Genomic DNA, 18,124 nt, shown 5'->3' on the forward strand with positions numbered 1-18,124 from the left:
CAATTTTACTGTGAACTCTTGTGCATTTAGAAATGGGGCAGTTTGTGTCCATTGTTATCAGTTTGTACATCTTATTCGTAGTTTTTAACTGCAGTCACTCGTGTTTTCCAGGAGGAGAATTATAAAAAAAAAAGATAACACATATCCTACACAATGTTGCAGACTAGCGTGGACTTGCTTGCTAACATTCAACATGGAAAATGAGGAAGTACCATACTTGAGTAATGACTTAGCCCAGTGACCTAACATTGAGCAAAGGGAAGGGAGAGAGCCTGAGTTATACAACTGCAGCTCATGCGTAACATTTAAAGTGCATTTTATCCTCCAATAAAAAGGTTTGTTGTTAGTTTTCTTGGCCATGTGTTATTTCGTTCTGCTTTCTATAGTCGGCCAGCTACTTTGCCTCAAGGACCATACAAAAACAATGTTACAGACATACATTCAAACAAAGTCCTCCCACCATTCTGTTGCTATTTGACACCAAACAGTATAGCGATGTACTGTATGAAGAAACACAGTAGACCTGGATGTGTGATTGTGCTGCTTATGAATACTGACTTTTGTCTTCTAATATTCTTGTGATGACCTACGTTGTCAAGCTTTATTCTCAGCCTCACTTATGAGCGTTGTTCTTTCACTATAAACCTGTCTTACCTGTTCTCCCCTCCTTCCCTCTCTCTCTCTCTTTCTCTCTCTCTCGCTTGCTCTCCCTCTCTCTCTATGCACTGTATGACCCATCCTACTCCTTGCTGTTGACTTGCCATGACTAGCCTCAGAAAAAAGTTGCTCAATGTTAATGTTTGACAAGTAGGAAGAAGGGTCCTGGCTGCCATATCTCTCCGTCTTAGACAACACAACCACACTCTTTCAGTTCTCCTTCTACTCCAGAGTTTGTTTCGCTGCTTTGAAGGAAATACGTATTCGGATCCGGAGAAGAAACAAAGAAAGAGATCATGGGTGAGTCAGTGTTATCGCTATGTCTTATATACTGGTGGATAATTTTTGTTTTTGAATGTTTTAACCCTCTCTGCTGTTTGTTTGCTGCAAATCTAATCTGTATGGTAAAACGTATGAGTATGTGCAAAGTAATGAAAAGAGTTATTTTGTGTCTGCACAAAATGCAGTTGATTTGATTTTAAATTGGCATGCAAATAAAAACAGTGGTACTTTTTTATGGATACAATTGCATAACTTTGCATAGACTGAATGTACTGTGTCAATGAGTATTGGAAAACTACTAACACTAGTAAACTTCTTATTTGATTTGTTGATTCTTAATTTCTATTAACGTTGCAGGAAAATACTGACATTGGAAACCCATTTTCTAATTGTATTTTCATTTGACAGAAGAAGCCTGTACTGTACTGTTTATCTGTAATCTACAATCTGCAAAGCCCATATCTTTGTCTAAGCCTTCAAGGGGTGGACGTTTGTCTTGGTTTTGAAATGTCAGGACACATCACTTGTGAAGCAAGCGAACCAGTCCTTGTGCAAAGAATCAAATTTTCTGCCCTATTTACGGTGCCACTGTAGAGGTGCTGGTGCTGCTCGACTTCGAGGGCACAATGGGAGATGAGATGACAGTGAAGATGGGGGATGTGGTCAAAAATGTCACCAAGGCCAGCGAGGAGGGATGGCTGCACGGGGAGCTGAGAGGAAAGAAAGGAATTTTCCCAGCTAACTTTGCCAAGGTCTGTTAACACTGCACAGTCTTGTACTGTTACTGTACTGTGTGTTTATGTTTAAACACGTCTTAAAATATGCCTCGTTTTGTTTTTTCATTACAGGAGGTGCCAGTCTATTTGATGGGTGACAGCAAGAGGGAACCACGAAGCATTAGAACAGGTACAATTCTAAGTCTAATGAAACTGTTTAAGTTCTGCCCTCAATCAGAGATAGTTGCATTACATTTAATGTACTCAGAACAATTGTCATGTTGCGAAATCTGTACGTCCTGGAATAAAAAACCCTTATCTCAGCTTCAGTCGACTTAAAGTAAACCAATATGTTGGCTTTCCTTATGTAACTTGTATGGTCTACAAACACAAGTGTTTAGAACCGCGGTTAGTGTGGTGCATGCAGTCAGCGAGACTGTGCAGCAAGCAGGCCGACTGTAAATATATATTTACCACATCCTCGCCACACATACCTTAATTATAATGTAGGAAAATGGAGCTGATAGAAACAAACTGTCTTTGAAGGATTAGACATGTTAGAAGCGTGAAGAAGTGCTTTGCAGTCTAACTCTATCCTGTTGCGACTTGACTACTCTGCCTCTGATCAAACTAAACATACCATTACTGAGCTCTAGCTTCTTTACATGTGGCTGTTGATGTGGCTGGTGATTCTTTGTGTTTCCAGCGAAGAGGATGAAACAGACGAGGAAGTGCGAGGTAGCGTTTGCCTACAATGCCATGAACGAAGATGAATTGAGTCTGGTCGTTGGGGAGACGATAGAGATCATCAGAGAGGTAGAGTCCCCTCTTATCATTGCTCAAACACTCAGATTTGAACTTGGTAACCTAACAGCGATGCACTGCAAACAAGCTGTGGTAGACTACTGCGTAGGTATTTTACTGCTGGTTGCTGATACTCTTCAGCAGACAAACACCTTGGCATTGTATGTAAATCTGGGAGTTGGTTAAATGTTTGCTCAGCCAATCTGCCCTGGGCAAACAAAGGCAGTCTTTTCATAAGGTATTCATTTATTGCTTAGGCATTACATTTGTTTTATACCTGGTTGCCAAAGCATGTTCCCCCAGATAAATAGACAAATACAGCTTCATGGAAATGCTTTTGAAGTGATCACATGGACGATCATGCCATGGTGTAATCAGAGATCTTAAACAGACTGATTTTAATCTCTGTAATGTATACTGGAAGTTTTAGTGCAGCCTTATAATGCTAATGTTGTCTTCTCACATACTTTCTTTTTGTACTCGATATAATCTTTACAACAGATTGAAGATGGATGGTGGATGGGGGTGAAAAATGGCAAATTGGGAGCATTTCCTTCAAATTTTGTCAAAGAAATCTATGTTTCCCCTAAAGGTTGGTAAAGCCAAAACTCCTCTTCACTGTTTTCTGTTTCTTTTTCTGTTCATGGAAAAATACATACAGCTGAACTCACTGTGGGTGGTCTTTTTACAGACGGCAAGCACAATGAGGGCAAGGCAAGACCCAAGCTCAAAGATGCAGTATTCAACAAGGAGGTATGTACTGTAATGCAGAAATTAGAAATTAGATTTCTGAATTCATGAATTGTTTACCTTTGACTTCTTGTACTTTTTGTCCTAAAAAAGATATCGCAAAGGGCAAGTGTGAGGAACAAAGCAAAAAACGGTAAGTCATATTATAAAAGCATTTGCTTGTTCTGAAAATGTTCCGCAACCATAGCTTCAACACCAAAGGGATACGTTCATTTAAGACACTATTTCTATTTTAGAACAGCATTTCAAAGGGCAACCAGTAACTATTTATACCCAGACGTGTGGTAATTCCTGTACTTTTACCTGGACGTGTATGGGTGGGGCCACATGGAAATACTTACAGTAACATGACTAACTGAGTCTGGTTAATCACTTTTACAGAGGGTTACGTCAGAGTGGAACATCCCTCAAAGATCAAAGTTTATAACTTTTATCTCCAGTTTGTCACAGCCTCATCCCAGCTATTCTTTGAGTTAGTATTGTGAAAGTTGCATACAAGGCTGATAAGATTAGTCAGCATTGTTAAAACCTCCTATTCCTATCACACATGTACTATAATGCACAGAGTGTGTAAGGAAGTAACCACGTCGTCTCTTATACTACGTCTCCTCAGTGGTGGAGTGCTGCCAAGTCATGTTTGACTACAAGGCCAAAACAGAGGATGAGTTGGATCTGAAAAAAGGAGACGTTGTTGTGTTACTGCGCAAGGTTAGAGCACATTTCATTGTTATTATCTTGCATGATTACTAGCATGTTTTCCCATGATGTCATGCTTTTTAAATACACTAGTCCTTTGGGCGCTTCAAAGTAGTTGCAGGTGTATCACATTGTTCATCCAGCCAAACCAGCTGTGTGACTTTTCGAGTAAGTCATGTGCCCGTGCACAAGATGACGCTAATGTCCAATCATGTCATCATAGAGGAAAAAAAGATTTCTGAGATACCTTGATAAATTGATAAGGCAGCTGCATCTTGCTCGATCGTTTTGTAACCTTTTTAATTTGGCATCCCACAGGACACTGCCATGTTCAGCTTCTAATGTGTCTCTTTAATCTCTATCTGAAGGAAACAGAAGATGAAGGCTGGTGGGAGGGAGAGCTAAACGGACGCTGTGGCTTCTTTCCTGATAACTTCGTCATGGTGATTCCACCAATGGACAGTCTGCAAGTGAGTGGACTAAAACAGTCTCAAGCATATCTTTGTTGGACCGGACTGTCCACATATTCAATATTTGACAACTGCTTTGTGCTACCATAAAACCGTAGACATGCTTTATGGTAATTCATATCCATTAAACTTCCATACTATTCTGAAATGACTCAAAATACAGCATGCGCATAATACCACTTTATCTGTAGATGGCTGGTATTTGTGTTACTTTACCAAGTCTGCAGCCAGCGCGCAGTGAGTCAGGACTTTTTTTAACATCCTCCGTTTTGGAATTACTCACTGAAAAATCCCTAAGTGGAAAGAGCGTGTAAAATAGAGATGCCTTTAATTCACAAGGGGATGTACTTGCCACCCTGTTGAGTTTTCCGTTTCTCCTCCTCTAGTCAGGGACCACGAGCCAACCGCCTGCACGCAACATCAACAGGAAACTCTCAGGTAAGAGAACAGCATGTATGTTGATCAAACACAGCAGTTTAGGGACACATTGGACATTAGAGTGTGGAGCTAGGCTTCATGTTTTCGAGGTCCTCTTCTGACTCATGGCTTCTGGCTGTAGTGGTGTTTATCCTGGCAGTGTTCTGACAGCCTGGACTGTGATGGGCTGTTGTTTTAGCAGATGGAGACATTTGCAGCAGTATTGGTTGGGTGATTTTCAGCATGTAGTATAAAAGCAGCCAAAACGTTCCCCTCATCAATGCCATTATTTCAGTGTGCTCTGGAAGCAACTTGAAGTCCTTTCAGTATAGTGCTACTCATTTACAACACTGGTTACCCATACAATTTTCATTTACTGTACTTTATTAAGGACAGCTTTCAGGTCTTTGTACTTTACTTGAGTATTTCCATTTAATGCTTCTTTATACTTCTATGATTCTGAAATGGGCCTTTCTGCATTAGTACTTTTACATTTGGTAAACTTTGGTTGGAATGATAATTGTGTACATTACTTACATTTTGAATGCAATACTTTTACTTAGTATTGCTACTTTTACTTACGTAAAAGATCTGAGTACTTATCCTCACATACTTGATGGCACACAACTGTTTGAAAATACATTTGACTACCATGGAGTCCGATGTATTATCAGAACATTTTAGCATAACCTAGTTTGGCCTAAATAATTAACAAATAAATAAAAAACTGGAGACCATCTTGGCATCACACCAGCCCCAACGCCAAATCGGGCGTAAAGTGGTGGCACGATGGCCCCTTTTGCTACTTCCTGCCCCCTTCTTCCGCCATCCTTGCTCAGACCACACCCATCTATAAACTCAACCATCATTTTGATCGAAAACTACACACCTGTAAAGTTTTGTGACTGTATCATGCATGGTTGGGATGCTATCGCGGTGACAAAATCTGTCCACAAAAGGACAGACGCATAAACAAACACCTGGCAAAATACTCAAAACCACCTCTGTGATAGTTCCTTTACAGAAGCTTGTTGTTGACATACAAACAAACACACACGAAGACTCACAGGGTGAAAACAAATACCAGTGTACTTTAGCTGTGGTGACTGGTAATAACTCATGTTCATTCATTCATTCATTATCTGTGATGTCATGTTACACCAACATGCCCCTGATTAACAATTTGTGCAACAGTCCGTCCAGATATCCTGACAAGTATTCATCTTGTCACCGTGCAAAGACGGTTGGACAGGATGACATTCTCTGCCCTGCGGCGCATTAATAGGGAAATGACCAACAAAAACAAAACGCATATCTTCTCATACTGTGTGATAATGTATCTCGTCCTGTACAAGGAAAATAATAACTTTTGGCTTATTTGCAATTGCTGCTGTTTAGCCACTTTGAATCAATGTAATATTTCTGAGTGATTATCAGTGATTATGTTTAAGTTTCTAGATTGTTGAGTCACTGTTAATGTTTTCTCACAATTAATGCAGCCAGATTTTTGCTTTCTTAAGATTGGTGAGAAAAGAGCAGATGAACATTGAAACAAGAGGATGTAGAAGTCAAATCAGTGAGCCACACAGAGCAGGATGTGGCTTCTTTTCAACCTTCAGCTGAGGAGTGCCATCTGTGGTGCAAGTTGCAAATCAGGCAAAATGTACCAAAAAGAAAAAAAATGTCTATTTAATTTTTTTACAAATTTAGCCTAGTTTGGAGATTCAAAATGCATGCTCATCAAAACAGTCATGATCAAACAGGCAGGTTAAACAGTGCAGTACAAAGTGCTCGGCTATTCAAAGATGTCACCTGAACCGTGGGCAGCACAGCCCATAATTTGAACTGCCACCACATTATACTCATTACAGCATTTTTTTCCACACAGTATCACACACAACAACTTCACAGGAAGTCTCTAAGACTATAGTGAGATGGGGGGATGGTTATACTGGTCATGTGACACAGTCCAGGAGTCTTGGAGGAAACAAGGGGGTGGGGGGAACAGAGGAGAGTTCTGTCACAGAGATTTTCACAACTAGCACAAGAAGCAGCACTTGAGCTACTACGGCTGTGTGGATGGTTTGCTTGAGAGGGAATGTTGCACAATGCTTTGAACACTCAAGGTAGGCTTCCTGTGTTCTCATACGGTCTGTTATTCGTCTTTGAGTCTAGATGATATGCAAAATATTCTGCTCTTTTTTAGGGCTGTGCATTAGAGCAGTTTTACTCCTGAAATGTATTCATATATGTATTTAGCAGAGTTGTAACCAGGATCCTCAACATCAATTTTTTTAAATAAGCACTTGACTTGGCATGGCAAACAGGAAACCATCCCATTACCTTCAGTTCAATGAGCATCTATTCTTGCAGTCTCCAAGGCAAAGTCTTCTCAGGGGCTGTATTTATTTCTATGAGCAGAGGCAGAGTGACTGTCCCTGATGAACTGGTTGAGACCTGTGGGATCTGCAGTCCTGTTGGATACAGCTGTGACCTGGTCTGCTCCAGTGACATGCACATCTTTGCCTTCCCAAGCAACTGCTCCTAAACTAGATTACATTTTGATTAAAGGATAGGTAGCATTTTTAAAATAAGTCAGTGGCTTTTCATTAGTTCATTGGTTATCGTTTTTCTAAGTAATGCATATGAAAACAATAAAAAAAATAACACAAGTAGGGATGTCAATATAAACAGAATGGATAGAGTATCTGTGATTTCATCTCTTACAGGAGAAGCCTCACCTGCATGAGATAAAAGCTACTTTTTATTTATGGATGGCAGTTTTGCTGAGTTTGCAGACTCTTTTTAGCAATAACCTGCTAATATTTATATTGTTACACACCGTCAAAGTAAGAGCTTCCTGGTTTTAGAACATCGATCCATTAAATACCGGTCATAGCGACTCTTACCAGTCCTTTGCACATAATCTCAAAACTTGGCTAAAAAAACAACCAGACTTGCCATCATACACTCCATGCTTTATTTATTTGCTTGGCTGTTTGTCTGTTTTTGCAGCACCCTGGCTTTACCAGTCTTCTGTAATGTAATCTAACTTATGTTGTCATGTTCTAACTGTGCTGACTATCTGCCCAACATTATTTTTTTGTTTTTTACATGGTCTACTTTGCTTGATGCTGCCTCACTCCTCTAAACCATTTATCCTGTTCCACTGAACAAATTTTGCTTTCTCCATTTCTGATTGTATACGTTATGTGTTTTCTTTGTTGTGTTATTGGTCAATTTAGGAAGAGGGAGAATAGTTGAATTTACAGTGATGTTGATCAATGCGCATAAGGAACAACCACAGTTGCTTAGGGAAACATTTTTAAGCTGATCCACGGACTCATAGTTACAATATTTGTCTGACAAAAGCCTTATATAGGATGCCACTGCTTCATTGCGTGCAGCTGATGGAATATTTTTAATATTTTATCTGAAGTGCAGATTTGCTATTTACATACCAAACTTTGTGGTAACAGTTCTTTCACTGCTTTTCCAGTGAAAGAGGCCACAACAATGGACAAAGGTGGTCCAGCAAAGACAAAAGGTATAAGTGGTTATTATTAGAATTATCACATTCTTGTGACACATTCCTGGAGTAATGTCGTGAATTTGCCTTACAGATGATAAACCAGAGGTTAAAGACCTGAGAAGCAATCCTCCAACCAAAGTCAAGCTGCCATCCCTTAACAAGCCCAGCCCGCCTCCAATCAAAGACAAACCCAACAAGGTTTCACCCAAGTAAGTGATGCTAAAGGCTCTCTGGTGTTGTGTTTCACAACTAATCTTCATGCAAAACCACCAAAGACTTAGCAGACAATATGGCTTCCAAGTCTGAGAAATGAATAGTGATTCATTTGCAACCTTTTAAAAGCAAAAGGCTTTTAGGAAATGTCAGGAACACTTTCTCCTCTTTGGTCTGGCACCGGGAGCGGAGCCTTTAGATGTAAAAGGTTTTGGTTGCCGCCACCAGTTGCCATGGTGTCCTTAAAGAAGAATGCCAGGATGCCCGACCTTTAGCTACTCAGTGGAAACTCTGGGATGAGTCAGATTGGGCCCAAACAGACGAGAGCAGCCCATTTCCTGTTTCCTGACACACACACACACACACACACACACACACACACACACACACACACACACACACACACACACACACACACACACACACACACACACACACACACACACACACACACACACACACACACACACACACACACACACACACACACACACACACACACACACACACACACACACACACGAGAACTATTTTCTGAGAAAAACTTTGGAAGGGACACCTTTCGAGATCCTTTATAAGAAGCTCAAATTTTCTGACCTTTACCTCGAGGTTGATTATTTATAAACCTCATTTCACATCTAAGCAGGACACAAAGGTTTTTGAAGTTAAGTTTGAATATGTTGATCTGCCATCACGGCTTATGAGCTGTGAAAGTGAAACATGTGCCAGGACAAAATAAGAAATACAGAGACACTTCAAGACTTCAGCTCTTATGCTCAGTCTGCACCTGCACCCGTCAGAGTTTAGGAAACTGGAAACCACATTCAACCACATGTTTTTTCTTTTTCTTGTCTTAAAAATGTGCAAAGCCTGTGCAACACTGTCTTCTTTCATCAGGAGAGAACTTTTGAGAGATTCTGTCTGTTGACATACATTTGAATCTTTTAAAGTGTTACTCTTATTTTCAGTAGAACCAACGGTGATGTGGCTCCCGTTTCCCCAAAACAACCGGAAGAGAAAGAGTCCGTCCAGTTTGATGGAGTGGACGTGCAGACTGACAAGCTCTGCCATCCTACAGCAAACAGAGCCAAACCCCCGCAGAGGAGACCACCATCAGGCCTAGTTACAGCAGCACAAGTATGTCCACATTAGTCAGAGACTAATATTGATTTGGTCTTTTTTTATCACAACTTTTGCATTTAAAATACAATAAGTGTCATAAACTGGGTCAATGCATGTGACAAGCAAGGAAGATCTTACATAATGAAAGCTTGACTCAGACCAGAACCGCCAAAAACCTGCTAGACCAGATTGTTAGTACTATCCAACCTTTCTGTAGGTGACCTTTGCAACTTGCAACTTTGCAGGCAACTCCCTTCCTATGTTGAACATACCTGTTGGATAAAAGTTCTTACTTTCTTAAAATAGAACTGAACACAGAAGATGCCGGCCATATCGTCCTGCTCTCCTAAAGGGTGAGCTGGTGCCAGACACTTAGGGTGTGTGACAGAGCATCTGTATTTGACACCCTGGAAATGAGAATGGGCTGGTTTAAAAAAAAAGTTATTCTGGGAATTAAAGATTTAATTCCCTGAGGTATCATTTTATGATTTGTACTTGGCTTCTCAAAAAAAGGAGGATCTAGGTGTTAAGCGGGCATAGTTGGAGAAAGAGAGTTATTAAGGCAGATTGTGTGCACTGATGATTAGCAATGATTACCATTAAGACATAGCTTTGCTCCTTTGCATGCCCAGGGTGCCACTGACCAGACAGAACCTGAATTATCACCAAAAAAGTTCCAGACAGAGAAATTACCTGGCCTGCAAAAGGTTTGTGACACTGACTGCTTTCCAACACAGCACGTGTTTTCACATTTGTGATAAAACCTCACTAGTCTGAGTTTAGATCATATATAAGATAATATGCACTGTTCAATTAACATATCATTAGGATTAGTGAAAATGTTACCATAGAGCCAATGAAGTTTAGTGGTCTGTACAGTGTCATGCAAAGCTAACAGATGCTTTGCAGGGTACAGAGCATCTGCTGCCATCGCCTAAAAAGCCTGATCATCGACCTAAGACACCACCTCCAGTTCGACCAGCACCGCCCAAATTAGTTGTGGATGGTAAAACTGTGACCCATAAAGAACAACCAACTGTAAAAAGCCTAGAGGACGAGATCAAAGAGCTGAGGATGGCTCTGGAGCTGCTACAGACACGACACGAGTGAGTACTCATTTTTAATGCGGGTATATCTGTAACACCTGAGCAAATTACTCTGTTTTTCTAAGAGGTGTTAAACGAAAGTAGAAGCTACAGTACCTTGTTTTTTCAAAAGTTAAAAATACAACAGTCTTGTCATCTTGAAACACATAGAGGAAATTCATAACATTCAACTGAGAAGATGATGGACCCTCCTATCCCAAATGAATGTCTGGTGTTTGTTGCACGCACACAGGAAGAGACTAATCAAAACCTAAGAGAGAAGTACAGACTGTGTACTAAACTAAACAGTCCTTCACCCTGGGGGGGTAAATGGACCCAAGCAATGTCAGATCTTTAGCATCTCATTTGCTTTGATATGACACATCACAGAGGCCTGGTTGTTACATATGAGCCACGCTGGGCAGCTGTAGACACATTATTCTCCGTCAACTGAGCCCTTAAGCTACGACTACAACCAGAGTAGCTTTAAAAAGGTAAATCTAAAAGTCATTTTGAAAAAGCATATATTCATTTTTGATAAACAGCATGTCATGTAAAAATATACAACCACTTAAAGCCCTTACACACCCACAGTCCACCCACACGGTTGCTTTGATTCATCTTGCCTGATTAGACTGTAAATGTGTACAAACTGGGCTTGATTGACATGTCCCTTACTGTTGCTGAAGGGCACTATTTCTAATGTCTGGAGCACTCAGTGTGTTAATCAAGCTAGAGATCCAAGTCATCTGATTTTGTGTGTGGTCAAAGCAAAATGCTTCATATGTTGTTTCTTAAGATAAGCTTTCAATTCTGAATCAGAATCAGAAATACTTTAATAATCCCAGGGGGGGAATTGTTTATTTCTCCAAAATAATAATGCATTTCCTTGTTGTGAGCTGACACTGGCTCCCATGATGACCGGAAAATGTCATACGCTGCACCGTCTTCACTATATTTTCATATTTATATTTAAACACGCAATAACAGGTTTTCTTTGGCCACTTGGGGGCAGCAGAAACAAGATGCAAACAACCAGACATATCATTCATCACCTTTTAAGCTGATTTATAAACAGTTATAATTATAATTATTAGGCCTACTTATTAACACATCCAGCAGTTACATTAACATTCATTGGGAGTTGTGTTTCCTGTCCACCTGATGAATTTACGTCCAATATTTACTCTTGTAAAACACTAGTTTTGGTGTACAAACTCCTGAGGGAAATATCTGGCTATTTAGCTACTAAATGCTTCAGTATGTTCACCAGCTAGCTGTCTGTCTGCTGTTTGGTGTTACGCAGGTAAAGGGCACTACGTTTTTAGAGAGTAGCATGAGAGCAGCCGGACAGCTAAACAACGGCTGACTCACTAAAAAGTTTCATAAAGCGGAAAGGAGGTGCAGACTGATAATTCATCACTACCGGGGATCCCTTTGACATTGTTACATACATATTTGATTTTTATTTTTAAAAAGATTGATCCTAGCCATTTCAATAATTTATTATTTTGACCTGTGCTCATCGTGACCTATTAAGACATACCCATGTCTGTGGAGTCATCTTTTTCTTTCTGTCTCTTTTGATCAGTCGAGACATACAGGAAGTGAAAGGGGAACTGAGCGAGGAGAGAAACAAACGAGTGGCACTGCAGGTCAGTGAGGCGAGCCTTGAGTTTTGCATGCATTCGTACTTTATGCCTGCTTTATATTGCCACAGGAAAGAACACAGAAGCTGTGGTTCCCAAGATCATGACTGTGGTATAATTGATTGTTAAAAATGTCTTTTCAATACAGGAAGAAGTACGCAGTTTGAGGATGAAGCATTAATACCACAAACTGACTGTGACTGGGCTGCCCCTCTGACGCTGTGCCATGTCGGTGCTCATACTGCAAATTTAAACAAGATGAACATTTTTTTTGACTTGGAATGGGGATGGAGAAGACAAGAAAGCTTTCCTTCTACAGACACACAAGCGAGGGATGAATTAGGAGGTATATGTGGACATAGGATCAAGCTAATCCTGCACTGGACTGGAGAAACATAATCCTCAATAAGACTTTAAATGATGTACTACTGATAAAATCTTTACATATTTAAATGCTGGAAATAACAAACATTGGTCCTGACTGGGTTAGGTGTTTGGTTGCAAATTAATGTTTGACATGGTTTGGTTTCTACTATCAACATTATTCATTTTATCATAGGTTTTACTATACTTTTAACATTTACATATTTAAAGGTATAATATGTTGTGTTATCATAAAAATCAACATGATTACAAAAGTAATCCCTCTCAGCCGCCACACACTAAAAGTGTGGTGCTGTCTGTATAAGCAGGGAACCTGTCTTTAGTCTGTGCAAAACGTTTAAGGGTGTCAGCAAAGAGGCATCAACGCATGCGGTTCTTTAACCCCCCGCCAATAAGGGAGAGCAGGGTGAGCGGCTCCCAACCACAACTTTGACACGACCCTCACAAGGTAGAGGGACAGGATGAAGCTCTGCATTCACTCATAATCTGACAGCACCTTCCAGTGGGGTTATTTGAGTGTAACCGCTGAGAAACAATCAAAAAAACCCTGCTTTGTTCCTCTGATTTACTGCTTTGTCTTCGCTCTCTAGCTAGCTCTACCATCTCTGTTCTCTTTCTCTCTTTCTGTCTGGCCGTTGAGCTGGAGAGGAGGGGTCCACACTGAATGCTGTGTTCACAAACAGTAAGCAATCATCATTACATATAATACGTTTAATGCCTTACCAGAATATGCAATATATGTAGCTGTACATAGGAGGAAATATTGTAATGTCTTTTGCAAAGACCTAAAATATAAATTTAAGTCATCCAAAGGGGGCATTGTTACTTGAATGTTAAAGTGCTACTGTCAAAAACAAGGGCTGACATACAGGTGGTTTTCTACATCTGAATGTAACGCTGCATACATCCACTGGGGGGCGCGGTTTGACTATTCTACATGAAGAGAAGTGTCAAACTTTTCACTGAATGCTGGACTGGTGAAAGTGACCATGCGAAAGTGGTGACCTCACATTACAGAACAAAAAACGTGTCATTCAAAAGAATAAATGTGTTAAATTTCAAGCAAATGGCTTATGTTAATGACTAGCACTTTTATGGAACTAAATCTTTTTTTTTTTAAATGCTTTTGAAAATCTTCAGGAGTTAAAAAGAGTTTGTGGTCAGCTGCATTTTTGTAGTTAAAAGTGGAAAAGGCCTCCTGTGTCATTCTGAGAAAAACTGACTCACTGTGAAAACCCTGGACATAGTGACTCATTGCGATGGATGCAGAGAACGTGGGTAGAGGATTAATGAGGAATTCTTTGGAACCCAGCAGAGGATTGCTATTTAAGTTGACTGTTTGGACCATGCCATCTTCAGAGTAAGGCACACAGATTTGGTTTTGGCTCCGATTGGTGGTGGCGGTGGGGGTGGTGGTGGTGGTGTTGCGCTCCTGTCTAAGCCTACTAGTGTTGCCCACCGTAGAGCACATCTGTATGACATCTGGAGCTCATCAGGGAGCGGGTGCTTCGGAAACTACCATGGGAACATACTATTTTTAAAAACTGTGTTGAGTAATGGTCATTGAGGGCACATTCCTTATTGGACAGGGGTGAAATAAATGAAACTAAACAAACAAAGGGTCAGTTGCTGAATTTTGGAAGATGTTAAAAAAATGAATGTCCTTTCGGTAAAGCCCTGCCAACACAAATGAAGACATTACTTTTTTCACCGAGGGACCTTTAAAATATTCAATAATGTCAGTGATGACGGGTGCTGCTCACAGGCACTCCTATAAATTAAAATGGATATAATGAATAATATAGGAGGAATGTAAGACACGGTAACTGTGGAGAGTACTGGAAACTGAGTGTTGAGAACTGAAGCATTTTGGAGCTCAGAGGTCAAATACAAAAAAAGCTATTTGAGTTAAAATTAGAAATAGAGTAAGAGGAGCTGAGCTGACGGACAACAGTTCGCCTGTGTCTAAGTAAGGAGCTGGGCCGATGCAGAAACAAATCATAGGCAAATCACTATGTTTGTGCCATTTTAGACTTTAAAAAAATCATACAATTATAATAAATTGTGATTAATTAAAGGGATGGTTACATAAAATGAATGTAGCCGGTATCTGTAAAGTCTGGTTCCTGGAATCAGCCATAGAACCACAAAAGACAGTCATGACAGTGTTCATCTTTGCAGAGATCTTTCCCACGCTATGCTGCGGTTCTGTTTTACGGCTCTCCCTCACATTGAGGTTCACTTAATTTTACTGATGTATTGTTTTAACTATAATTAGCGTAAGGCTAAGACATGTTGCTTCTAATTACATGTGTGTCTTGATTACATCCTGTAATGTAAAAAAAGAAGCTAATCAAAATATTGAATTGCGGATCAAGAAAAACATATTTTGGGTATGATTGGATTTTTAGGTATACGCCATCCACAAGAGGTTCATACAAATATAATTACACAGCTACTTCAAAGCATCCACACCGTCAACGCCACAGATTTTTGAAAATCCATGACCACATGAGAAGCTTTTCCAAGACCTCAACAGTGGAGACTTCAGCGTTGGTTCCATCTGAAAGCACAGCGGGCCCCCAAGGCAAACCTGAAGCCTGTCTGCTCCTCCAGCACAGTTTGTACTTTGAGGACAGCTCTAGCGGAAGTTCTTGGCCTTCCTCCATCTCAAACCAAGACCTTCAACGCAACGCAACACCAGCCTCACAGCACAAGGACTCAAGATAAAAGTTTCTGGCTCCAGGTTGGCCAACTGAAAGAATGTGGACATGTGCCATACACTAATGAGTATTTAGTATATTTTCCCTCTTATATGGCTTTGTTGACATGCCAAGAATGCATACTTTCACAAGTTGTAAATCCCCAGATTGACTTGTAATAATGTCCAGTACAAACATTCGCCGAGTGTGGGCAATTCATCACTGTTCTGTCGGCCTTTATTGGCAGCCAAACAATATTTTCATCGGCCAACTCACGTGGAACAGATTTATTATGCAAATACAGAGTTGACATTGGCTTCCTAAGCTCTGACCTCGTCACCAAAGTCAGAAAAGCTGGGAGTAAGGATAATAACACTATCCCCTCAAAATCACATTAGATACTGAGCATGTGGATGCTACTACTGTACTGTATGTGTGGGCCATTCCCCTGCAAAACACCACAGACAATGGAGGCAATATACTAGCTACTGAGCATCTGGTTCCTGAGTGGCCATTTCTAAACAAAGCACCTCCAAACAGGGATTTAAAAAATCTAGCAAACAGAAGATGGATTTTCTTAAGAAATCTTATGTTGCAGCGACAACAGCAGATTACCATCACTATAATGAGGGGAGCTGAGTGCAGCAGTAGTACAGAAGAAAAAAGCTTTCATATGAACCCTACTGAAACATTTCCGGCCAAATATTAAGTGTCTCAAGAAAATGTGCAGGACATCAACAGTCATGTTTACACGCCAGAAACCGGAGTACGAACCAGAAGCCCCCGTCCTCCCACCTCTGCAAAACAATGTCAACAACATGGAAGGAGACATACCACGAAAGCAATTAAGTCCCTATAAAAAGCATCAAAGCATCATGCACATGCCAAACAACCGAGAGGGGAAATGAACTCAGCCACAAAAGAAAGGAAACTCAGTTATTCACAATTGCAAACAATGCAAACACACTGCACATAGTTATCAACAGCATATGAGCGAAAATTGGCAACAAGCATTGAAAACAGAAGAGCAAAAACTAACACATTTCAGCAGCGTATGAGAGGACGTTAGCAGCCAGCATACACAGGGAAAATTCAGCCAGCAGACGAATATCAACAGCATATGAGCAGAAGTTACTTTGTGCTTAATGCTCCTGGTGTTTTGCACATTTGACTTCATTATCTTATTTTAACGTGCATGCAAATATGTGTTACTTAGCACTAAACTCAAAGTACAGCTAAGGCTGATGGGAATGTCAAATTGGTTTAGCAGGTGCCTCTGAAGAATTGGAGACACAATAAAATCGAATCTGACTTGGATGAAAAGTCAGGGGAACACACACACACACACACACACACACACACACACACACACACACACACACACACACACACACACACACACACACACACACACACACACACACACACACAGTTACTGCAATATCATGCTGTGAGAGAGCAAAGATGTTCAGGGAAATTCTTTAAATAACTGTCCAGGCATTTCACCAGGAGCCAAAAATGTCAATCTTCTGATGGGGCCCTAAAATAAAAAGTCAACATGGTTAACCAAAATGATCTGCATTGTCTGGGAATGTCTGTCCTTATTTCAGGCCAATCTAAAAATTGTGAAAATATTTTTCTAAAAAACAAAAATGTTGTGTAAGTAGTGGTGCACCCACTGGGAACCAGACAACAACAACAGCAGCCTCATGTTTTCCCTTTATATAACAATCAATGTCTGCACAGGGTCCCACCACAGTTCATCATTGCTTAGCTCTCAGCAACTCAACAGAGCCAAGACACGCTTCCTCTCAACGCGTGTTCAGAATAACACTTAGCACTTAGCTTGGTGATGGGGAGGTTCGTCCACAGCAGGTGAAGGGAAACTCGGGTTTGAAGTGGTGCGTGTGGTCAGACAAGAACAGCTGAAGGGCGCTAGGGACAAGCGACGCATTTACGGTTTTTTGAAATCTATAAAATCGTCCTTAAGAGGCAGGTGGTGTTTGTAACTTAGGAAATACTACAGGGGCAGCGGTAGAAGCAGTTAACGAACGAGCAAGGTGTTGACGGGTTAAATGGACCGCCTTCACACGGAGGGTGCGCTTGATGTGCTTCACGGTACAGCCGGTGTTGTGCCGTATTCAGCACCCCTGCCGTGAAACGCGCCCCCCCGCATTACAGATGATATTCTGGATCAGAAGGCTGTTGTTTGGACCTATAGGAGTAGTTTATATACAGGTAACCCAAGTAAAAGCACACACTTTTGAACCTATGAATTGCAAGAAAAGATGTGATTCTATTCAGGAAACGCTGAGTCAAATACATTCAACTTGCTCAAAAGATCCATTTCATTCATTTTGTAATTATGGCTGCAGTAGATTTCCACAGAACATACAGAAGGTGTTGTTTTGTGTTCGCTATTATCCAAGTTTGTGATTTTAAACTCTTTCAAATAGTTCAAAGACTGTAAGTAACCAATGTTCTGACCGTTGTGGGTTACCTGTATATATATGTATATATATATATATATATAAACTACTCCTATAGGTGGAAACAACAGCCTTCTGATGCAGAATATCACCTATAATGCAAGGGGGTGCATTTCATGGCAGGGGTGCTGAATATGGCACAACACCTGCCTGGTA

The 18,124-nt window shown here is 40.6% G+C and overlaps 1 protein-coding gene across 2 annotated transcripts; it reads left to right on the forward strand.

Moving 5' to 3' along the window:
- The first annotated feature begins 777 nt into the window (after nt 1–777).
- sh3d21 (SH3 domain containing 21) lies at nt 778–14,161 on the forward strand. Of its 2 annotated transcripts, none has more exons than XM_083919093.1 (17): nt 778–957; nt 1,534–1,691; nt 1,788–1,845; nt 2,362–2,471; nt 2,961–3,051; nt 3,151–3,212; nt 3,303–3,342; nt 3,823–3,917; nt 4,274–4,375; nt 4,762–4,813; nt 8,292–8,339; nt 8,416–8,533; nt 9,509–9,674; nt 10,292–10,366; nt 10,569–10,765; nt 12,336–12,399; nt 12,542–14,161. In XM_083919093.1, the coding sequence occupies exons 1-17, from the start codon at nt 954–956 to the stop codon at nt 12,572–12,574; spliced, it is 1,473 nt and encodes a 490-aa protein (XP_083775219.1). In that variant the 5' UTR covers nt 778–953; the 3' UTR covers nt 12,575–14,161. The 2 variants fall into 2 exon arrangements, with proteins under 2 accessions (XP_083775219.1, XP_083775218.1); XM_083919092.1 differs by having other exon boundaries at nt 779–957; nt 9,506–9,674.
- The last annotated feature ends 3,963 nt before the right edge of the window (nt 14,162–18,124 follow it).

The sequence above is a fragment of the Echiichthys vipera genome, assembly GCF_963691815.1.
Source record: "Echiichthys vipera genome assembly, chromosome: 8".
Lineage (NCBI taxonomy): Eukaryota > Metazoa > Chordata > Actinopteri > Perciformes > Trachinidae > Echiichthys > Echiichthys vipera.